At 40.2% G+C, this 24,407-nt stretch overlaps 1 protein-coding gene across 2 annotated transcripts; it reads right to left on the bottom strand.

The window, feature by feature from the left end:
• LOC110170271 (nuclear receptor coactivator 3-like) lies at positions 1 to 23,110 on the bottom strand. Of its 2 annotated transcripts, none has more exons than XM_055160426.1 (23): positions 23,002 to 23,110; positions 11,715 to 11,770; positions 10,047 to 10,151; positions 9,675 to 9,838; positions 8,851 to 8,951; positions 8,599 to 8,773; positions 8,335 to 8,505; positions 8,180 to 8,266; positions 7,943 to 8,086; positions 7,699 to 7,846; positions 7,164 to 7,606; positions 6,144 to 7,072; positions 5,941 to 6,064; positions 5,145 to 5,378; positions 4,833 to 5,048; positions 4,626 to 4,737; positions 4,364 to 4,535; positions 3,915 to 4,283; positions 3,661 to 3,771; positions 3,315 to 3,582; positions 2,883 to 3,075; positions 2,539 to 2,788; positions 1 to 1,581 (listed from the first exon to the last, which is right to left on the bottom strand). In XM_055160426.1, exons 3-23 carry the CDS (start codon positions 10,130 to 10,132, stop codon positions 1,570 to 1,572), a joined length of 4,509 nt encoding a protein of 1,502 aa, XP_055016401.1. In that variant the 5' UTR covers positions 10,133 to 10,151; positions 11,715 to 11,770; positions 23,002 to 23,110; the 3' UTR covers positions 1 to 1,569. The 2 variants fall into 2 exon arrangements, with proteins under 2 accessions (XP_055016401.1, XP_055016402.1); XM_055160427.1 differs by having other exon boundaries at positions 9,675 to 9,835.
• Positions 23,111 to 24,407: the final 1,297 nt, after the last annotated feature.

Here is a 24,407-nt window from a genome sequence, read left to right as displayed (position 1 = left end):
TAGTATTTAAATAGAAATTTGTATTTACACCATTATCAACAAGGAAATCTGTAATATACATCTAGTAAAACAGCTTATGTCTCCTCCAAAAAAAAAAAGATTCTGTTAATTATATTCCACTGATATTCACTTGCTGCAAATATTTTCTCAGAATTTTGTTGTGTGTGTGTCTCAAAGAATATTTCAAACCAGCCAGACTAATAAAACTGCACAACCATCCTCAATAAGCATAATGTAATATGTCTATAAAAAGTACACCAGAGCCCAGAAACTATACAAACATGTGGAGAAAGATCTTTGGATTGAGCATGTTGAAAGGTAGAGTCAGTCCTGAAACTGTTCCAAGTCAACAGTAATATAAAAACAATCAATAGTAATAGACAAACCAGATGAATATAGGAAAAATATGTTCAAGGCCTGTTGGTGAACTAACGACATAACGTAACACACAAAAACACACAGATGGAGTTGCCAAGACATTGCAGCCCTTGCCACCACATTGAAAAAAATACATTAACTGTCTGATGGTGTAAAAGATCAAAACTTTAACTTATCAGATACTCATTAAGAGTAAAAGTGCCTTTCTAAACATGTAATACATGACTTTATGCAAAATAATAAAAATACAGCATTCAGAAAATTGTCAAACAATAATAAAAAATCCCAGACACACTTGCAATAACTGCAAAGGCGTAACAAATAAAACCATAAAAGAATGACCTACGAGAGACAAATACATCCAGGTCTCATACATGTGCAATAGAAGGTATTTAAAAAGAATGTATGATATATTCTGTAGAATATTTACAAGTATATTCACTGAAAAAATGAAACATTTAATACTGCAGTACCATTAGTTTGCTTTAAACAAGGCTCTGTTAAATCTAAAGCATAGAGGCAAGAGTTATTGCTCCATTCTGCTTAAAGCCATACACAGTGTGCTTATAGCATCCAATGACATTTAACATAGACTTACCCAAAATCAAAAGGGAAGTAAAAAGAACCTATTGTTGCAAAGGCATTGAATCTCAAGTAAGGCTGTGTTGAAAAAAAAATTGTAACAATCTTTTTTCCTATAGAGCTCGGGATTGTGTCGTCACACATCATCAGAATTTCAACCTACTGTTAAACCAATGGCAATGTTAAGATGCTAAATTAAAAAAATAGAGTTTGTTCAAAAGTATTCTGAAACTATAGGCTGTCCCAGCAGCATATTAGGTTGTTCCAAGGCTCTTCTTTAGCTTCTTTTTTGTTTTACATGTTTGGGCCAGTGTCTATGTACGTTTTGCATTGCTGCTAAAACATGGCAAATGTTTCTAATTCATTTCTAATGTTGTTTTTTTACACTCGATCCCGAGCTCTGATCTGAAGCCTTTAAGTAAAGTGCTGCCATAGACGCATGTACCATAGTCCAAATCTGAAATCTAATTGTGCATCGGATCTCAATTTTAAAATGATTACTGCACATATAGCTGTGAATATCAATACACATTCAACAAGCATTCCCTGGACAACTTGTTGAGCTCCACAATATCTGGCTGTAGGTCTATTTTCCATCATCAAAGGCCCTCAACAGTATTTCTGCAAAGGAAAACAAAAGCATTTGTCAGACATGCTTGTAGTTTTGACAATCAAGTATATACATGTGATTATTTCAGAACAAAACTTGTTAATAAACAAAAAACAGCATTAGGGGATGCACAATGAGTAAAATATCCATGTAATTTTGCTTTGCAATAAAAAGAATGGCAATGTATAATAAAAGAGAAACTGGGTGAGTAACTTTTAAAAGAGGCAATTGTAATATTGACTGCTAAATTACTACAATGATCACATTTAGGAACATGTTTATTAAATATTAGGTTAGCAGGTTTTAGACAAGATAACCAGCATTTTGCTGAGTAAACTTCAATAAAAACTCCAATTGTTAAACTAGTAATTTTACAATGCTACCATTCAAATTACACCCCCACTAAATATAATACGTGACTGCTCTTTATTCTTGTCCATATGTTGTTCATAATCAGTCATAGCCACTAACTGTACAAAGGTTTTTTAGCCTTATATCTTTACTCTGCTAACACAGTGTTTATCTTTTTAGTATAATTTATCTTAATCTTGATTGCATCTTCCCATTTTCCTGCTGTTCTTGACCTTTGTGTTGCAACACAGTATTTTTGCTATTTTGGTAAAATTTTGGTTAATCTCGTCTTATCTTAAAAAGATATTTAGAGAGCATGGTATTTTACATTTGCCAAATGTAACTAATTTTATACTGGTACACATTTTGGAAAGTCAACAAGCTGTGGTGTAGCCTCATCTTTCCCTCATTTTGGTGTAATTACTGTTCTGTAGGAGTCATGAAAGCTTTTCTCACAACATGTTTTGGTGTGCAGATCAGATAATGACTATCGGATTTCTATATTAGTTGACATTTATGTCAATAATTGATTATTTTCATTGTGACTGCCCTCATTCAATGGCAGCACACAAAAAACACCTCATGCCTGACACTAGAGTATACACAGTGGTAGTTACCTGCTCAGGTCCCATTGGCATTCTAGACATTCCCATTGGATTCATGCCCATTTGACCTTGCATTTGGCCTGGCATCTGGCCTGGCATCTGGCCTGGCATCTGGCCCGGCATCTGGCCCGGCATCTGGCCCATTTGGCCCCCAGCAGCACTGCTAACGGGTCCAGGTCCACCCATAGAGGTATTGTTCATCATCATGGGTCCAAACTGGCCCTGATTACTCTGTTGTGGAAACTGCTGCTGTTGGTATGAGCTGCAAATGAAACGGACATTTGTGTTAACATTATGAAAGTACAGTAAAGAGTTCTGGATTAAATATATTTTTTTTAATAGAAGCACCAACATACTTGTTACGTGGCATGCCACCTTGTTGCCAGCTCTTCATGTCTACAGAAGGGTAGATGGGCCCACCCTGGGGGTTTCCTTGCATTCCAGCCATCATGTTGTTTTGTGCAGGGCCAGACATTCGCCCTGGCATTAGGTTTCCTGTTGAGCCAGTTCCTGGAGTCATGAATGATGGGTCTCCTTGTTGATTCATACCTGAATTACATATATGCATATATATATTAATACATTGTATGTTTTTTTTCTGTGAGAAGACAGGGAGTTCTGATTACTCAAACATGCATAAAATCACTCTAAAAATGCAACTTTGAACTGGTTAATGAAGATAACATGGTTAAAAGTATGTTTGCATAGTATGTCTCCTTTAATCTACATGGTGTTTGCCTGACTAACTGCATTGCAAATGTAAAAAAAGATTCATAGAAACTACAGACCATAGTTGCCTCCATAGTTGAAGCCCTGCTGCCCTGGTTGGTTTATGGGTGGGCCTCCCATGGGGTTGTCCATTCCTGCTGGTGCAGTGACATTTGGTGGTGGACTAAAGCCCCCTGCTGGCCCCTGGGTTTGCTGCTGCTGCTGCTGCTGCTGCTGCTGCTGCTGTTGTTGTTGTTGAATTAACATCATCATCCTCTGCCTCTTCATCTGCAGGGTCATCATCTCTCTGCTGCGCTGGGCCATCATTTGAGCATTCAGAAATCCCGACTACAGACACAGACATGATTCATTTACTGACAAACACCAACAAAACAGAAGTGTTGAGAATTAATGGTGTCTACTTACCTGATTACTCATGCCTCCAGGTGCCATACCAGACTGCATACCTGGGCGCATGGCGGTCAGCCCTCCAGGGGCATTGTCCATCTTCATGCCTTGCCTAGCCTGGTTCATAAACTGTTGAACAATATGCAAATCTCAATAACAATGACAATACAGATTTGCAGAAAGAACAAAGAAATAATTTTACTTGAGCTAGTTCATTCCGATACCATATGAACTAAGAACCCAATCATTTGATCATGTGATTTTATGCTGACCTGCTGTCCTTGCAGCCTTTGTTGCAGGTGAAATCTCAAAGGTTTGGTGGCATTAATCATGCGTGGTCTCATCATGTTTAGCCGAGGATTTCCCACATTACCCATCCCGCTCATGCCTGGAAAGCCTCCTGTGTGGTTCATTTGGTTCATTGGGTTGAACCCTCCAGGTGACTGGCCCTGCATTGTATTGGGCCGGTAGCTGGTCTGCATGCTCATGGAGGATGGTCCAGGGGGGCCAGGGTAGCCCTGGTTGTATACTGGTTTTTGGTCCATTCCTATGGAAGAGTCTGGTGGGACGAAAGGCTCTGATGGTGGGCACTGAGTCTGGTTTTGATCTTGGCCTTGCTGGGCCTCCTCACCGCTGTGAGACTGGAATGACAAAATTGGGAAATATTTTTAAGTTTAAAGAGCCTAATTTTTATGTCAAAAAAGAAACATGATGTGTGTACCTGGCCTACTATTTCAGGGATCCCCAATGCTCGATCTATTTCTTGCAGAGCCATGACATCAGCTGTGTTGAGCAGGGAGTCCAGCTGATCCATAAGAGCTCGTTCATCATTTGGACCATCACTTGCAGCCAGTGGTCCGAGCAGCTCATCTAAAGTAAGACCAAATTGGTCTCTAAAAGAATAGAATATAAAAATAATGAGTTTACATCTGAAAACAATCATTTACAGTTTTTAAAATGCACTGAACTGTAGAAAATATTACCTGTTTGTACGGCTCTGTGGTCTATCCATTCCCATTGAAGAATCAGGCCATGATGGAGACTGTGGTGTGTGGCTACCAAACAGATTCATGCCCAAATTGGATTCATTGGGACCTACATAAAATACAGTTTAGTGCAAATTATCCTACTACACCTATTGTATTATCCTTTGTGTTGTAACACCAACTAATTAGTGAACACTGGCATACCCATCTCCATGAGCTGCTGCTGAAGCATAGAAGATCTTTTGGTTCCAGGTACACTGTTTGAACGATTGATCATTGGGCCCCCAATTGGGCCAGAACGACCCATGCCAGTGTGTACCGGGCCACTTGTAGGATTTGCAGTGGATCTCGGCATACTCCAGTCCCCTGGTCCAGTCACCCCAGATCGTAGTGCCATTCCCATCCCTCTCCCCATACCTCCTATGACACAAATGTCAGCTTTACAGGGACTATATACAATGATATTTTTTAGGTCATGATATGTTTGATCAAACTGAAGTTAAATGTTTAAATTACTTGGATTGCTTTGTGGTGGACGCAGACCCATATTTCCTGGAAAGCCATTAGGCACTCCCGCAGGTCGAAGTGGAGAGTCCATGGAGTCTTGATTCAAAAGAGTGGGACATTGGACATTTCTTCTACCAGCTATTCCACCAACAGAAACATCTCCACCTATGGGCTTAGCATCAACAGATAAAGCCCTTTGATAGGCAGTGCGCTGGCCTATAGGCATGGAGACTCGCTCACCATCTGAGAGAAAAATAAAGTGCAATCTCTGTCATTTAGAGTAATACAAAAACAAGTAAAAAATATAGTATGACAATAAAACAAAAAAAACAAACAAAAAACCACACACTGTATAACTGTAAAAATATACAGACAGAGCGCTTCTAAACTAAGTAAACAAAAAAAATCCTAACAAGAGTTACTCCATTTTTATGAAGTCATGTAATCAAATCGAGTCATAGTGGACATATAATCACATTCACGTGTTAATGGCCCTGTTTCAAGAAGCAGGCTCGGTCCAAACTTCCTGCCGCCTGGAGGCCACCTCTGGTTTATTATGGCCATGTTGAATCCTGTTTTCTAAAATCTCTTATGTTCTCTGCTAAACTCAAGGTTTACCATGTCTTTGTTTTCTAACTGCACTAAACCTGCTTGGTGAAAGAGAAAACTCAGAAGTTGATCTCTCCTGAGACAAACAATGCAGAGTTTACTCTTAACCAAAGTTTATTGATCCTACCTGAAATGGGGTCAGTTTGTACCAACAAGAATAACAACTGAAAAATAAACAGACCAATTACAGACTTACCATGTAAATCATCAGCCATGTTTCCTTGTTGGTTTCCAACATCTTTTCCTGTTCTTGAGTCAGGCTCAGAGAAGAAGCCAGAATTAGTTCGAGGAACTCCAAGAATCGTTTCAAGGGTCTCCGACTATATAAAGAAGAAAACAAAAGTTGTCAACCTCAAAGGGGTATTCCAAAGCGGTAGCAAAATTCTCTCTAGATTTTACCTCATCTGAAGGCTCCAATTTCACCTTGCTGTTCAAGGAGCAGGGTTCAGAACTGGCAACACCTGGTCCCTTCGGGACCCTTCCTTGTAGCTCTTCCAGCTTTGGCTTGATGTCCCCACTGTCCCCACTGTTTGAGTCATCCTTATTGAGAAGGTAGTGCAGGAGTGCATGGGGCTTTTCCTTCTTAGGACTGAGCTGTTCTGTTTTAGACTCTGATCCACAAACAGTCCCGGCTGCAGGTGGGCCAATCTCAGATCCTCCGGTTTCTAAGCTGCTCTTCCCAGTAGCCTCTGCTGTGATCCTTGCGACTTCGTCTGGGGTGTTCCCATTCTGTAGAAGCTTGTGCAGTATCTTGTGTTTCTCCTGCAAAGACTGACTTGACAAATGTCCTGCAGTGGAAGACACAGACCCAGTAGAGGAAGACACTCCTGTTGAGGATGAGGGACTGGTAACGCTGGCTGTCCCATCTTTATTATCGGCCGTGGAGCTAGGCCCAGTGCCCAGCGTCTGACCTGAAGGCACCAGTTCATCAGTGGGCGATGTGAGGAGCTGCAGAAGCTTCTTGTGACACTTATTGTTGTCAGGGACTCTTCGGAGAGCATCTGCTCCAGGCTGGGCTTGGCTGTCTGGGTTATCTGGAGGACCATCACCAGTGGGTGTATGCTGCTGTGACTGCTCTGCACTTGGAGCCAGAGAACCATTCGGGCTCTTCATGTCAGAGTGGGGAAATGGACCAGGCTTACAGGGGCCACCAGATGCCTGGTTGGTTGAGTTAATACTTGGTGAACTGTCTGGTTTATGTGGAGGGGGGGATGTGAGGGGGGAGGACATTGGGTTGCCCACACCCTCACTTATGGCTTGGAGAGCATTTAGAGAACTACTGGAGAATGTGGCCCCTGAACTAGCTGGATGCATAGGTGAGTTCATACCTGTAATGATCCACAAAACAAAAACAAAAATGCTAAATCTTAATGAAATTGCACATCAGACTTATACAGAAAAAAATGCTACTTTTCTTACCACTTGGAGAAAAAGGACTAGCTCCCATTTTTGGGCTTCCTCGGACTCTGGGTGACCCCATGACATTGTGAGGAGGACCATTCATCCCTGTACTGGCCTGAGGGGGGCTGGTCATTCCCATTCCATATCCTCCACCACCAGAACCTGCATTGCCACTGTGAAATGGACCCATTTGTTGGTGCATGCCGTGGTGCCCGTGGTTTATAGAGTTCATGGGTGTGTTCATCTGATGCATAGAATTCATTTGGCCCATATTGTTCATCTGATGCATCTGATTCATGAGATTCATTCGGTTGCCTGCAGTGTAAGGGGGCAGTCCCCTGTGCTCTGTCATTCCATACCCCCTGTTCATGCCTGCACCAATTTGTTGATTCTGATTATTCACACCAATGTTTGGAGGCCTCATGGCCCCACCTGGATTTCCCCGATAACCACTTGGCTCTCTAATATTAGGGAAAAACAAATGCAGTTAAAGATTGATGGTTTACAAGAGAAGGGGATGAGAAAACAGCTTTAGCATTTGAAGCTGTGGCACCTTTGCAGTAAGTGTGTTGAGAGAAACGTGGGTGGCTCATTGGAGTTTGGATTCCGGCAGAGGTCACTCCTGGTTTTGGCTGTGACTGGGGTGCCATCAGAGAGGGAAAAGCGGTATAGGGGTGTCTCTGCGTGGCCATTAAGCAAAGCTAAAAACAAAAAAAGAAGCATTGATTAAGCAAAAAAGGTCATGGCAGTCACTTCAAATTATGGTAATTAAAAATATATGTATATCAGCTACATACCATCTTGATAATGCCGTTTGTAAGAGAAAGGTTGGCCCTCACTGCGATGCAGAAACATCTGCATGCAGCGCCTCACCAAGTCCTCCCACCCTGGCCGCATTGTTGTGTGAAGGGATGCTTGCTGTTCTATCTCAATTAATTTGCCTAGAAAAAAAAACAAGCAAAGACATACACAAATTTGTTTTTGAAAGGATTTATTGTTTTTAAAACATTTTTGTTTTTCACACCACCACTTACCAGATAGTTCATGACGAGTACTAAATCTCTCCGTCCTCTCAACAGCAGTAATGCGCCTCGCCACACAAATCATACATGAATGAAAATCTGCAGTGAAGACATTAATTAAGTCTTTCAGAGATACACACATTCTCACATATTTTACAGATAAATACCTTCACCTTCCTCCATCATAGCTCGTGGTTGAGTGAGAGCAAAACACTGCATAGTTTCATAATGCTGGCCCCCAGGTCTCTCTTCTTGAGGCCAGTTCAGGAGCATACGGCAGTTAAAAGTGTGACTTCTCTGCCGAAGTGTCTCTCCACCCCATGGTGCCCCATTTGGTGCTACCAGAAGGAATACACATATTAAGGTCCTACTGTACATTTTGCATAAAAATGTCAACATGTGACAATAAATTAAAAACAAATTAGTCTCACCATTGGCTTTAGGGAGGTTCTTGTGAAACTCTTCCCGGTCATCTTCATGGATTATATTGTAAACACTAGTATTAATTAGCTCCTCTTGCTTGTACTGTAGATACTGTGTTACATTATCTGACACAAATACAATGCTGCCCTCACGATTTACCACAAACAGAAAGCCATCCAATGCCTAATGCAAAAACAAACAAGAATAGTTATCTTGTCAGGTTTATTCACAACAGACACACTCTGTGTCCCATCTCTGACCTGTAAAAGTAATGGGCCCAGATGGTCCTTGTCAATGACCCCTTGACCAGTAGAAGAAACATCTGCTTTCTGGACATCATCATCACTACAGGAGCTTTTTCCTGAAAATGAAAATTGAAAGTCATGAAAATGTGTTTGTGGGACTGAGGGCGTGCTGTAAAAGATTTCTACTGAAATTGCAATTTCAAACTATTTAATGTGAACCACTAGATGGCAGCAAAACCAATGGGTGCATGTTTCACATGCCTTTCTATTTTTACTACAAGCATGTGTGGAAGGTTTTGTTGGGCAGCACTTGTATACTCCCAAGTTTAGATAGTGTAGTGTGGGTATGCGAGCTCCAAAATCCCCCAGCAAAAATCTGGAATATAGTAAAGAAATGCATCAACAGTGTACTTAGAATGATTGTGATTCTTTACCCACTTAATCTTACACAAATAATCACAATCAAGCCTAAATGACTGAAGGACTATATCAGGCTTATTTTGCACTGTATCCAATTATGACTACCACACTCAACATTTTCTGTGGGGATAGTCAGATTTCACAGTCACTAGTGCTAGTACTCCATTGAACCACAGACACACAGTCCCAGTGACAGCCCAGAGCAATGACCACCTTGGACTGGTCTCAATTACTTGTGCTCATTTACCACAAGTAACACAAACAGTCAAACTGCAGTGTCAGTGTGGAGCCACCTGGCCTTCAACCTATTGCCCCAGTTCATTACTGGACGTCATCAACTATCCAGCCCAGTGTGTTACCTTACAATAACTCACAAAATAAATATCCCAGAATGTAGTTTTTAAAAAGGGGTCTTATACCTTGCTCTTTGATTTGTCTGATCTGCCTGACAGTTTCCTTAAGGATGGCACATTTGTCAGGTTTGACGTTGAAGCTGTCGATGTTCGAGAGGTTTGCAGAAATGAGCTCAGCCAGTTCTTCTATGTACTTGCTCTCCTGTTCCCTTCGACGCTTGTCACACCTGCTGAGCCACCAATGAGATCAGACATGTTACCATGACAACCTTACCTCCACATACCCCGGCCGTATGGCTTGCATATGGACAAGGCTTAAATGCCTCACTCAACAGTTGGTAGCAGAAGTAGTTAAAGGGATGCTTGTGTGTTTCATAATAATTCTATAGGAATAAAGCAACAAGTAGATAGAAGTAGATAGCAAAGTAGTATACATACCCTAGTCCCTGTGGGTCACAGGTGGAATGTCTTCGTTTGCGGTCAGAGCACAGTGGCTCCAAAGAGTTGTCAGAAACTCCACTCATCTCAAGCACATATCAAGACCTAAAAACAAGACAATCTAATTAATGGGGATATCAATGAACATGTTTGAATGAAATCATAGCTGTGCCAAAGTGGTCCAATTCAATGTTGTTCCAAACCTGCAACCTTAGAGAAATTAACCTGTGCTTTAATCCAAAAGCAATAAAAGGAAAAAGCATTTGACAAACTGTCAAATGGGGCAGTGTTCAGTTTATAAAAACTTAGCAAGAGTGAAATCTCATCTGTTCCACTGTGAGGAGCGACTGAAGATGATGTAGTGATTTTGAGCCTCGAGGGAGATGGGTCATTCTGCGTTCAGCCAGCTTAACCATAAAGAAATATTCCACCAGAAGGAGCTATACACCTAGCTACCGTACAGCTAGCTACTGTAATGTATGCAAAAGCATGTTTCTCTGCCAACCAGAAATATAGATGTCAAAAAGGAGCACATCATTTATAAACATGCAAAATCCATGAGAAGAGAAATGTACTGAAAATATCACATCGGTGAGGACTATAAAATAGGCTCTGTAGGCCGTGGGTTATAACATTTTTTTCTTTCCCTGATTATTACTGCAGTTTCCCCCAGAGCATCCATGCACAACACTTCCGTCAACTCCCTCCCTGGCTGGGCGTTGCTGAACTAGGGATCCTGCCCTTGTTTTCCTGCTGTGGCACTGCCCTGTATTTGACCTCTCCAAGGTTCATGTTGGGGAGAGCTATACAATCTGCAGTTAAGATAATAGCAAATTTTTCCATTTCTGCACACATTTTTACCTCTCTGAAAAAAATAATCCATCGCCAATCCTTTTTGTCAACATATGGGTAAGTGTAAAAGCAAAAACCCCAATGCACAGCACTTTCAAAACAGTGATCTCATTTTGAAGTGGAAAAGTGTGTAGAACGGGTGGGAGCCATTATGCAACTCCAGCTCTGCAGACGCAGGCTAGGACATGCAGATCAGTCACTACTACTTGTGTTATTGCTAAAGAGCACCGAGGTGCAGACACGCTCTCAGCACCATAAATCTACACAGCATGCTTCTTGTCCATCTACCTTTCATCACCCCCACTCTAAATCTGAAAGTCTTGCTAAGGTTATGATACTCTGCCTCTCACTGGCCCTTCCTCTTCCCTTCCTTCCTGGTTTCTGTCCGAGACTTACCTCTGCAGCATTGTGGCTGCATGACATCAGCTTTGTGCATTGAAACAGTTTAACAGTAAATCTCCTTTCTGTCCCTCTCAGAAACTCAGAAATGATTTTAAAATCTCTACCAGACAACAGCATGTTGTAACTGTGCAAGATTGAGAATACATGCAAACAATTCCAAAATCGCATGTTTTCTATCATGAATTTAAGTGAGCAGAATGCACAGTAAACAGAAATTACAAGAACCACCCACTTAAACCACAGATGTGTCTCAACAAGCCTGGCAGGATGCCACTGGCCTGAATAAGCTTAATAAAATATGTTCAATGACAAGGTAAGAGTCACACAAACTAACAGTGGAACTAAAGCCACACAGTCATTTAAAAACTGAACAACAATGTGCCCATTAGATATGTATGTGTTTTCATTAGTCACCTTGGCCAGAACAACCCCTCGTCCAGCTCCATTCATTCCCAATGTCTGGACATCTCCTGAAACATAAAAAAAAAAGTGAAGTTAAAATAATGCAGGCAAATATCATTGGGCATCATTTTCTGAATTATTCATGGGAAAGGTAATTTCTAAAAGTGCACAGGAAGCCACAGAAGACGGCATCCTGTTTGTATCCTCCCTCAGTCTTTTCCACTGCGTCATCACTTCCCTTTCCAGGAAATGTGACCACTGAATCCACCCTATTTTACATATTATGTTTATCAGCCATGCTCTTTTCATCCTGGATCATTCATACCTGGCCATGATGGAATCCTTAAAACTTCAGTCAGTACAATTCTCTCAAATTCTAGCTATGTTTGATTGGTTTTAGACTGGTTGGTTCTATGGGCTGCATGACAACAGTTGAGATGATTTCACTTTGATGGAGTTCACCTTCCTTTGACAACAGTTGGGACCATGCTGTTAGCAGACCTTTTTTTTTTTTTACCACAGACCAATGATCACATGATGTGTACTAAACACATGGCCGCAACTGAGCCAATTCTGCAGCTAAATTATTCAACACCGATGAAGAGGGAAAAGCGGTTCCTTTTCGGTCAACTGTCGCAAACAGCTTTAAGCAAATTTTCAATGTTCAAAACATTCACAATATGGCTTTGCAATATCAGTACATTATTAATGCTCATCATTGGCCAGCTGATGACATGTTTTCTTTGTTTACAAGAATTTTTTTCAAAGACGACGATTAAATACTGTTAATAATGTTTATAATTTGACCGATTGAGTGCATTTGAACATTATGAAATATTAGTAGGCCTGTCACGATAATAACAATATCGACTTATCATTCAATATATGAAACCTGGAACAATATATTTTTGAGCTCAATAATCATCATGTGTACATTTTCTTTGTAATAGTGGAGACATTTTTGTTATTTTAGTTGTAATATAATAAAATTTGAGCTGTAGATGATTGAATAAGTAATTTTTATGGCTTCATTGTGCTCTTTATTTGTTGTAGTTCAGGCCTTTAAATGATTCTGTCTGTTAAAAAAATTGTTTACTAGGATTATTCTGCTTTATTGTCATGTATCAGTGACATTCGTTTGTGATTTTTCCCTTTAGCAATATATTGTACTTCAAAATTTGTTATCGTGGCAGGCTTCGTTAGTTACAGTAACATTAGTTAGAATTCATCCTAATTTTACAGCAAACACTGTTTGCAAATGAGCCAAAATGTTTTGGTGAGTTTTCTTTGGGTCGCCCATCGGTTACTTAGCAGGACAAAAATCAAAAAAGGCAGTGGAGAAAAATAATGTAATGCTATTAGGCCTCACACCAAGTCATACAGCATATTCCATGATGAAAATAGTCTGGTTATAAGCCAATACAGCAGCAGTGTCAGTCAGTCAGGACCAAAATAGTGAGGGGTGCATTCCAACTCAGCCTGAAATGAAAAGCCTGCAATTTGAGCTCCCTGAGACAATGGCTAGCAGACTTAACAATAAACAGTAACCCACCCAAAACAAAGCTCACAGTAGCTACAGCACACTCACACTAAAAACCCATCATATCCAAGGATGAAAAATAGACTTGTATTAATGGCACACATGTTAGTGTTATTATTATTATTATTTAGAAATATACAGAAAAAAGAAAGCAGCCTTTCTTTGAAATCCTAGCAAATGGGACTTCTCACAGGATGCCAAGTAATAAAGCAACAAAAGGTGTCCACTAGACTTTTAAGAAATCAAGTGCAAAAAGGAAACAAAAGGACTGAATGACTTCCTGTTTTGCTTCAAAGAGCGTCTCCACCTCCCGCCAGGCTTACAACCAGCTGCACAGTGACTTTGGTGCAATAAGAGTAGGGCTGCTGGGTGATATGACAAAAATGTAAAAGGCACTGTACCTGATTGTGTTTTAAGATCTGATTTAAAAATCAGGTACAGATTTGTTTGCAGTGGTCCAAAGTTATTTTGCACTTATTTTCCATTCCAAGCGCTCTAATTATTCAAGCTGATGAATTTATAAGTATGTTTCAGAACCTTAAGAGAGCAAATAGTTGTTTTGACGTGACGGTAAAGTTAAAAACAACTAGCATACTAACAGTGCACTTCTTGATTATCAGACAATAAAGAGCTTTCTAATTAGATGCATACTCTAATTGGATAAGTGACGACAACACTCCTCAACCTGGTACACAGGCCTGGCTCAGGATTTTTGGCAGAGCATTTCGAACCCAAGGAATTCACAGTGTCACAAAAAGTTCAAAAACATGGAGTAAGAAAGCTTTCAGAAATATGTGTGTGCATAGGAAAAAAATCCATATATATTTGGTTGTAGTTGAGCATAAAAGAAATATTTGTAAACTCTTGAATAAGTCCAGTGGTACATAAAATGTATTATATGTATTTTTTCCATCAGAATATTAATTGAAAACTTACATCATCAAGAATTAACACAAAATGAAAATTTATGATTATGCTTTCTTCAGTATGAATATGAATTCATAGACGTGACTTTACTGTCAAAAATACGTCATCACTTCACAGGCACGATTTATTGAACAGAAGAAACATCGATCAATGTGCCAGACTTTTGCGTCACATACGGACTGAACCAGGACGGAACCAGGACGGAACCAGGACGGAACCAGGACGGAACCAGACGGAACCAGAACAGGTCCCAGAACAGGTCCCAGAACAGGTCCCAGAACAGGTCCCAGAACAGGTCCCAGGACTGATCCCAGGACTGATCCCAGGACTGATCCCAGGACTGATCCCAGGACTGATCCCAGGACTGATCCCAGGACTGATCCCAGGACTGATCCCAGGACTGACAGATCAGGACCAGGACGACTAAACCAGGACTGACAGATTCTCCCTTTCTCTCTCTCTCAAGTCCGGGTTCAGTCCGGGTTCAGTCCGGGTTCAGTCCGGGTTCAGTCCGGGTTCAGTTCTGGTTCAGTTCTGGTTTAGTTCTGGTTCTGTCCTGGTTTAGTTCTGGTTCTGTCCTGGTTCAGTCCTGGTTCAGTCCGTATGTGACGCAAAAGTCTGGCACGTTGATCGATGTTTCTTCTGTTCTGTTTCATGTACTACTGGACTCATTTGAGAGTTTACCAATTTATTATTTTTAATATTTTAATTATTTTTTATGCTCAACTACAACCACATATGCACGGATTTCTATCCTATGCACACAAATATTTCTGAAAGCTTTCGTCCTCCATACAAGAACACCTTGTAGGAATCAGTGTGCATTTTTTCAACTTAATCCAAGAATGATGATTGTTACAATTCAGAATTTAGAATGTAATAAATAGTTAAATCTACAGTAAAAGCAAAATTTCAAAATCAAAATAATACATTTTCCTAGAGAATCAGAATTTAATGAAATGTGTCACGATAAGATAGAGCGATGAAAAGGGACATATGTCAAGCATTTGTTGAGAGTGGGGATTTTGAGACACTGAAGCTGTAAATCGTAAACACTACACAAGCAGCTGTGAAATTCCAGCAAAGTTCAAAAAACAGACCTGGTATAACACTTTTTCCAAGTTTTACATTTTAAGTGACATTTTGGGGCATCCCAGGGAACGCTTGGCAGGGAACGTATGCAGATTTTCTCTCACTCTTACTGCTACACGGTGAAACTAGTGGAAATGAATGAAGGTGGAAAACAAAGAGATGTCAGATTCCACAGCATGTGTGTGCCTTCCACCACAATTCATCATCAACACAAACAAAAGAGCAGTGCAGGACAGGAGAGCACAGCATCGCAGGTTCAGTCTTACCCCAGCATCATGCTTAATGATGTACAGCACATCCTGCCTCAGTCACCTTCCCTTCAGAGTCTTGATGCATTTACAAGTGCATGAGGCAGCTGGGATGCATTAGATGAGGAGAGCGCAGTGACCAACCAAGACTCCAGCAGCTTGATCACACAAAGCTAATATTATGGAAATTAGTTCATTAATCAATGGGCCAGCACCCTTTTATCTGGTGAGTGGAGGCGCCACATCCCTGCCCGCTCTCCATGCTGCCTCCACTGTGGTAACACACAGCATTCATTTGAACCTTTATGCTGTAGGTTGCAAATCTGGAGTGAGGAGGCCATTTAATATGATGAACCTCAACAATTACAATGTCCAAATTCAGTAAAAACTGTTGAGTCCATAACAATATACATTTTTAAAAGTACATAACAAAATTTTATTCTTAAATGCAACAAAACAAAGGTGACAATGCAACCCCCACCACATTCACAAAATGATCCCCATAAAACAAACCTTTTGTATTTGTTACATACTTTACATTACAGAATATTCTATAAAAAATGTCTGCATCTGCTTTTTCACCAAGTGGCACTAAGTTCATTTTGTGATCAGAAATTTTCCCTTTTCCTGTTGTGGTCCCCTCCTTCTCCAGCTCCCTCCCCCTCCCACGGCTTTCTCCGCTGGATTGGTGGAGTAAACACAGGAAGAGAGCGGGCTCTGTTCCACCACGGCAGAGCAGGGGCTGGGCGTTCCTGCCGAGCTCCACTGCTGGGGTCAAAAGTTTACCGTGGTTTTCATTTCACCTTTCCTCAGCCAATCACAGCGCTCCCACCGCAGTGCCTGAACTCTGACCCCTGAGAAGAATTCCTCTCAAACGATGGTCTGACGCCAGTTTCATGCACGCCACCCCTCCTGTCTCCCCCTTTTTCTCTCCCCCTGTACTACTCCTTTCTCTTCTTTCAACTGGCCGAGTTTCACGTGTTGACAGAGCCTATAGGTGAAAAAGATTCCACAAGTGAACTGCAAAAAGAAACTGAAGGAAGTCCGACTAAGGGACTTTGGAGCTTGTATAGCCAACAGGTAGAATTCTAGTGAAAGCTTCATCCAACTACACTTGTAACTGTCAATAATGTCCTCATTTCTACAAAAAAAACAAAACCCAAAGCATTAAAAAAAAATTCCCTTTTCCTCCAAGTTACTTTACGTCAGACAGACCATTTCTATGTGACAAAAATAAGTAAAAAATTAAGGTTGCAATGAGACTAAAATTAGCTTTTAGAGCTACATCATCTAGTCCTGCTACAATTCCAGAAGAGGTACGTCAAAAAGTAAAAAGGAAAAAGGAACTGCTCTTTTGGCTTGCCACAATATAAAATTGCACAGCACCATCATAAAATCGTCATTAAAAATACGTAGGCATTTGTTTTTCTCCACAGTGTCAAACATAACTGACATACACAGGTCAATAGAAATCTGCTGAGTCATTAAGGCTTCACTGCTAATAAAGCGACCTCACTGTAAAAGAGCATTCTGAGGACAACACTCACCCACTGAACTCACACAAGCTCAAAGTGGCACAAGGTTAATGCTGAGACTATCAAGCACCCAAATGCAAAGACTCATTAGCGTGAGGGTTAGAATCACAGATAGAAACTGTTTTTACCTTCAACACACAAACAAACAAATAATTCGGAGCCATGTAAAATACAGCACATCATAACTCAGTGCTCTAAAAAGTGCAATAATTTAATAGAATGGATATTTCAAATGGCTATGCAGTTAAATATATTTTAATCAAAACTAGATCAAATACTTTCAACTCATTATTCAATAATTCAGCATGTGGCATTTTAATGGAGAGGTCTACATAACCAATCCTCCATATCTGTAAATGCATGTTATTTGAGGTCAGTGTTGGGGAGTAACAGATTACATGTACCGGAGTGACGTAATCAGAGTACAAATTATGAGTAACTGTATTCAGTTACAGCTACTGTTTCAGTGAGTGGTAACTGGATTACAGTTACTTTGTTGAAATAAATGGATTACACGACGGTATGTTCCTGTTTTCACATTTGGGACTATATCCCTTTTCTTTTTTTTTTCCCCCTCGGTAATTCCACTCATTGCCGGACACTATACCAGGTCTAAACCCAGGTCTAAACTAGGTCTAAACTAGGTCTAAACCAGGACTAAACCAGGTCTAAACCAGGTCTAAACCAGGTCTAAACCAGGATTTAACAGGACCAAACCATGCTGCGCAGACTGTGTCTCCTTGTCTTCTATCATTCTATTATTCTAACATTTTTAATACGGTTAAGTAAAGACTCTGCCTTTTCATTTTCTTTTATCAGACAAAACATCTTATGTGAAGATTTCCTCATCTTTGCTTTTCTATAGCAAATCAAGTAATCCAAAATATTCAGATTACATTAGTCATTTAAAGTAATTTAATGGATTACGTTACAAACTACATTTTGGTGTGTGTAATCTGTAATCTGTAGGGGAATACATTTTAAAAGTCACCTTCCCAACACTGTTTGAAGTATACTTTATTATCTGGTTTGGTCTTGTTCTAGACCTGCAGTAGTCCTGAATTAGTTCAAGAGTTATTTAGAAATTAGTTCAAATGTAATCTACCATATGTTCCCGGGTGAATGCAGCCCAAGTCTCTGTATTTGACCCATCCTTCAAGACTGTGGGGGAACCTGTCAGGAGCAGTAAGCCATCAAGTTTGGGGATGCACCTCCAGATCTTGAGCTTGGCTTGGTCATGGTCAGTACTACCTTAGCTAAAAGATTTGACCTGCTGTGCAAGTTGTGGAGGGAAACTGGTGATGCCCACCCGGACAGGGAAAAAATCATGTGACCTCAAGTACAGACCTGAGAGATGCTTTTACTTTATTTATTTAATGAGACAGGGGCAATGCACAATATACATTAACCTTAACAGGAGAGATGCATCGTACCAGGTTGTAGTAGTAGTAGTAATGTAGTCCCTGGGCAGGTTAACTGATCGATTGTATTTAACTGACCTTAGTACGTGGGAAACCAGAGCACCCAGAGGAAACCCACCCAGACACGGGGAGAAAGTTGCTGTGCGACTCCACCAATACGGTGCATGTTTGGAGTGTTGTTCAGATTTTAGTATGTAAATGTTAATAATTTTAGACGGCATTGTGCATCCTAGTGTTGATCATCATATTATTCATGATGAAATCATGTTTCTGGGGACATTAGTCCAATGCAGTCCTTTTGAGTAGTGCTGCTTAAATCACAAGCCCAGTAAACAACAGTGACATCAGAGCAGTGTGTGCTAATGGCAAAAAATATTTTCCACATATTGACAGAAAAAAAAAGATTCAACAAAATTAAAATGTATTGGTGCAATGAAAATTATAATAAATTACTTGACACATGCTTTGCCAATGGTTACATGTAGGACTTAATGTGCAGTTTTTAACGATGCCATGGAACTTTGTCATTCATTTGCTTGACTTCTCTTTGAACTGAAAGCCATAGTAAAGTACAGACTTGTACATGTGGAAAGTCGGCTGGCTCACAAATGTAGACACGTTGGTATTTATGTGTTTAAATGAAAGAGCTTTGAAATTACAGGTGAAATGTAGGACTGCGCAGGGAACAGTCAGTGGGTTACTATCTGAGCTGGCACACTGGTATTGAAGCACCACAGAGGGGTGAAGGTCTAAACAGAACTACAAACCACACCCTGCTGCCAACTTTGAAATGCACAATATACCATTATAACACTCTGAGACAAATGTTCCTGTTTTGGTAGTAAACTACACTATAGCTTTGCCAGTTAGTCTTAATAGATAATAGATACAAGAAAGACCTTGTTTGAACAATGTGTATTGTTTGTAAACACTAGTTAATATAATATATTGAAAAACTATCCTTTAAAAAGAAACCTGTTGAAAAATGACAGTCTTGTTTTCCTTCTGTCTAACAGACCGAGTAAGCATCTGGTAGCAGTTATTTTACAAACCAGTTTTTTTCAGCTATGCCGTCTCTCTACCCCCAAAGCATTTTTATAAAGGAGGCCCTAAACAAAACACAAACAAGGTCTTGCTAACATTTTACAATGGTAACAAAACTGGGCCAAGCAGCTACCCTCCCACTGGCTTGTTCAGGTGAAACCATTTTATGAGCATTCTTCAGCTGGGGGAGCGAAAGTTAAAGGGGGAGTTGAAGTTAAAGAGGAAGGGCAACAGGGGAGGGCAAGGGGGGGCCACTGCTCTTGGAACCCCCCTTTCCTAATAAACTTGCCTTCGTCCAATCAAGAAGGGCTACAGAGAGTCAACTGTTCCAAATCCTGGCTGGTTATAAACTTGAATTGGGTGCAATGATTGCTTCAGGCTGCCTGTGTAGAGTTGAGAAGTGTGTGCTGCTCACATATGGCCCGTCTAACACTTATGGTCTCTGAGTTGAAGAAAAGGGGACAGTCTCACTCAGAGCAAAGCAGACAGGACTTGAGATGAGTGGCAGACAGCAGACTTGTGCCGCTTGACTTGGCTTCTCATACTCTCACTTGTACGGGCAAAGACGCTGTAAATATTTCAGCAGCAGAAACACGACGGTCTTGTTGAGTATGAACCAACTAAATTTAGACTGGTACGGACTGAAAACACTATACCTGTTGAACCAGGAAATGCTGAAGTGAGTCAATAAAGATGAATCAGGTTTAACAGCAGTGTTCTTGGAAATATACAAACAAATTCATAACATAACACCTGAAACATGAGCTGCTCTTCCGTTAAAGCAGCACGCAGCTACTGAAAATAGCAATTATTTACATGATTGAGAAAAAAAAAATGTCAAAAAGTGCAAATGAAACAGATGTATTTAGACACAAGGGAGTCAAATTTTCCCTTGTGTTTCCCCAAAAGTAAGAAAAGTGATATGCAACAGAGTGGTACTCAAAAACAGAAGACAACATTTAAGTGAGAAAAGAAGACATTTGTGGAATCGGCTGAAATGATCTTTTAATACAAAGTGATTTCTGCATTCTAAAATGAGCAAAAAAAGTTCCTGGGGGCCATGAGAAAAAGTGATAAGTTAATTAATTATTTAGAGCAGAGGGGCTTGTGGACAAAGAGAAGAAGCCATGCATCCAAGTCACTTCAGCCCATCTGCAGTCAAAGAATCCCCCAAAAGATTGATTCATTGTTAACGCAGCCTGACACCCTATGTGTGGGGGAAAGAAAGTGGCAGAGAAAGGCACAGAGAATGGGGGACAAGGGGCTCCATTTAGCAGGAATATGAGCCCAAGTACTTCATTGGATAGGTTCCCACAGTGCCCATTGCACTTGTAAAATGCAGCATATGTGGGTTTTGAAAAATGGCATTCCATCAGACAAAATAAAGACAAGTGAGCTCATGAAGGCTGTCAGCAGGACCTCCTGAACTCATACTACACAGCACTGAGGCACGGTGACCTGTCAAACATTAACCTACAAGCTACAGAACCAACAGATGAGAAAGTTTCATGAAAATCAAATCAAATCAAACCAGCATTCAACCTCTTTCCAAAACAGCATAAAATGTGATTTGCTTTATCAGCTTTAAAAAGGTGTGCTGTGTAACTTTTCTGGAGTGTGCGCAACCATTGTGTTTCCATGGAAATGTTAATGCTTTGCATGGAATGTCACACTGTATGGCATTAAACATATCTGTATCTGTGAAGACAAGTAGGTGATACCAGTAAGCCAAGTTACATGTCAGATCTGTAGAGAGGCGATCCTGCTCACAATAATAATGCATGATTTTCCAAGGCAATTTGAGCAATAAAAACACCATCAATCTTATAAATGGAAGATGGATAACTTTAATGCCATACTGTGGAGCTATCCAAGCGAAGCAATAGCATATCTACTGAGACAAGAAAAGTTACACAGTGCACCTTTAACTAAACCAGTAGTAGAAAGAAACTGTAATAATGACACATTCATTTGAACGCAATGTTGAGATTATTTTCAAATAAAAAAAAAAATGTAATGAAATAATTGAAAACATATTATAAGTTAGCTTATTATTTATTTTTGGATAATAAAAATTCTCAGATAATCATTAAAAGCTCACACAACCACAACAAGGCCAATGGAACTAAACTACTGGTTGAGTTCAACACTTAATTAGAAAATACAACAGAGACTAGAGTAGACATACCATACGACTAAGCAGTTTCAACTGAGTGACTAGCCTACATTGGCATTGTCTGACTACGTATGATTTCGCTCTCCAAGAATGCACTTGAAAACTGGATGCTCAGCACACACCCCTCAAAACGACACAGCCTCTCTCTCGCACAGCGAACTCTCCCTGAACCCTTGATCTTGTTCATCTTCCTGTGCACTGTAACACATCAATCTCTTACTGCCAGTTTGTCCGTCTCTCACAGCCACCCACATGCACCTAAGTATGATTTATCAGCCGCAAAAAGCAACATTAATCATAGCTGGATGGTCTATAATACCCACCGTTACAATCGTAAATATGCAATCTTATAAGAGCAGTGCAAATGAATAACAGATGCCTGTGCTTGTGTGTAGAGTAACCTTGCTATGTTGAGTCATTATATTGCACATTTGTATGTCTTAGAAATACTAAAGTTAGTAATTGTATTTAACAGCTTTTCTGACAACATAAGAAAGTAATTTCATGAAACTTTTACTCAAATCAAAAATCCAACACCAATATATTTAAAACTGTATCTTAAGAAACTACACGTGACAAATACTACAGAGGGAAATCTTACTTGCAGGGAGTTTGGGCAAACTGGGCAGTAGGACAGAAGTGTGAACAGCCTTATAGCAAGCTTGAAATGGAGTAAGGCAAGCAAAGGTCCTTCCAATCTACAAACTTATCACCAAAATACATCCCAACATTGACAGTCCACCTCAAACAAAACTGAACTAGCATCACAGCTGTATCGTTGCGCAGACAGCAGCCAACACACAGTAAGTTCACGCAGCTTCAGGTAGACAGAAAAGATCACAAGTCTGCTGGGCAGTTGAGCAGACATATAAATGTCCAAAGCCATCCTGCAGCGTTAAGGACCAAATACATACTTTGGGGCACCGAAAAGTTTTTCTTTGTACACACACGAGTTCTTCCCATAACGATCCCTCGATATTCAACCAAGCAAAGGCAGAATGTCGTAAACTTTACAACGAACGTAGAGTAGAATAAACAGCCATACATAAAATGATAACAGGAGGACAACAGAGGAAATAGTGAAGTGGTACGTAACAGCTTTAAAATGATAATACTCGTAAGTTCATAACAAACATTCCGTAACAAGTACAGTGGTGGTAAGGTGGCTCGCTGTATGACGGTCGCTTCAGACCACAGCAGCCTGCTCGGAAACGAAGCACCACGTTGTTTCGGTGATACATTCACGAGATCAAATGTGCAAAACTAGAAGTCCATCAAACTTGAAAAAAATCATCCACAAAGTGCAAACCACTCACCGGCTTTGTCGCTTTCATAGGTAGAGCAGTTTCTTTACGCCTCTACAAACTCTCCGCCATCTTCGGCTGGACCGTGTTTGTTTAAATGGGAAACACTCCCAGAGCAGAGGGAGCCAGCTTGTAGAAAAACGAAAGGCTTTCTGGGTAATGTAGTCATTTCATTTGCTAGCAGTACCAACCAACAAACAGAACTACCCGGTTTGCAAATAAATTATAGGTCATGTGAGATGGAAAAAGTAGTTGGAGAGATATTTTCAGGTTTATTTTGTAAAATTCTTGTCGATAATATAAATTTTCATTAGGTCTAGGTCTAGCCTTAAAGAAACGAAACCACACATGAAAAGTCCAAACTTTGTTCATCCACAACAAGGGCTGCAACATCAGAGGGAAGCAGAGGGCTACAACATCTCCATGGATACACACAGGCGACGAACCCTCGAACAGAAAAGTTACCATTTACCATTTACCATTTAAACCTCCTTAAGCATACAGTTTAGTGGCCTAATGATCACGTGCATTTGAGAAGATGAGGATGAGGGATTTTGATGCCCTCTCTTTTTGCAATATTCATTTATTGTATTGTAATTCCAGGCTCCAGTGTAAAGTGCAATATAACCGACTCCTTGTTTATTCATGCCCAAGAGTAATTTATTTTGACAGCATAGCTGCAATCCAAGATTTTAAAGTTATTCTGGAAGTTCTGACCTTTCACATGAGGCATGGCCTGTCCATTTACTGAAAATGAGAACATTTTAATGTGTCCTCTATATGCAGAAACCCTTTTCTCAGTTGTGTAGTAAACATATTTTTAAATTGTTTCAGTTTACAGTTAAAGTTGTTGTGCTTATAGATCTATAGCAGTCATCATAGTAAAAATAAGTTGCAGATATGGGCATGTTAATGCACTTTAATGCACAGTAGCTATAGCTACTGTATAGCATGTATTGACAAATATCATATTCATTGTTTTGGTCCTCAGGTCTTCTGCTCCAAATCATCAGTCAAAACGTTTCACTGCAAATTCAAATATTTCTATCACTGTAACCTCTGTAACACCTTATTGCATTGTGATAAATACCTAAAATTAGTGTTCCAAGACTTTTTAAAGGTGTGGTGACTCGTAACGTAAAATGCATCTCTCTGAAATCATTGCTGTATTGACCACCAATCTGTGACCCTCTGCTATGAATGTTTCTACATGCGGCTCTCAATGAAAAAAAAAAGAAGACAACTCCCAAATAAAATACATTTTCTATTTGTGTTTGGACTGTAAGTTTTACTAACACATTCCATAATTCTACAATTCTATATAAACCTAAACAGAGCCCAGTGGCTCAATGTTTGTAACCCCTCCCCCACTAAACATGGAAAATTGACCTCCCCCTCTAGTGACTGTGACCATCCCC

This window comes from Boleophthalmus pectinirostris, unplaced genomic scaffold (genome assembly GCF_026225935.1).
Source record: "Boleophthalmus pectinirostris isolate CB_2022bp ecotype Guang Dong unplaced genomic scaffold, ASM2622593v1 HiC_scaffold_3, whole genome shotgun sequence".
Lineage (NCBI taxonomy): Eukaryota > Metazoa > Chordata > Actinopteri > Gobiiformes > Gobiidae > Boleophthalmus > Boleophthalmus pectinirostris.
Note: the sequence above shows the minus strand (reverse complement) of the source record. Positions and strands in the feature narration are given on the sequence as shown.

Excerpts from the sequence above, each read along its gene's own strand:
- LOC110170271 (XM_055160426.1), bottom strand. The coding sequence starts at position 10,132 with ATGAGTGGAGTTTCTGACAACTCTTTGGAGCCACTGTGCTCTGACCGC. Across the intron at positions 7,847-7,942 it reads CAAACGGCATTATCAAGATG|CTTTGCTTAATGGCCACGCA; the intron begins GTATGTAGCTGA and ends TTTTGTTTTTAG. Across the intron at positions 4,536-4,625 it reads CCACAGAGCCGTACAAACAG|AGACCAATTTGGTCTTACTT; the intron begins GTAATATTTTCT and ends CTATTCTTTTAG.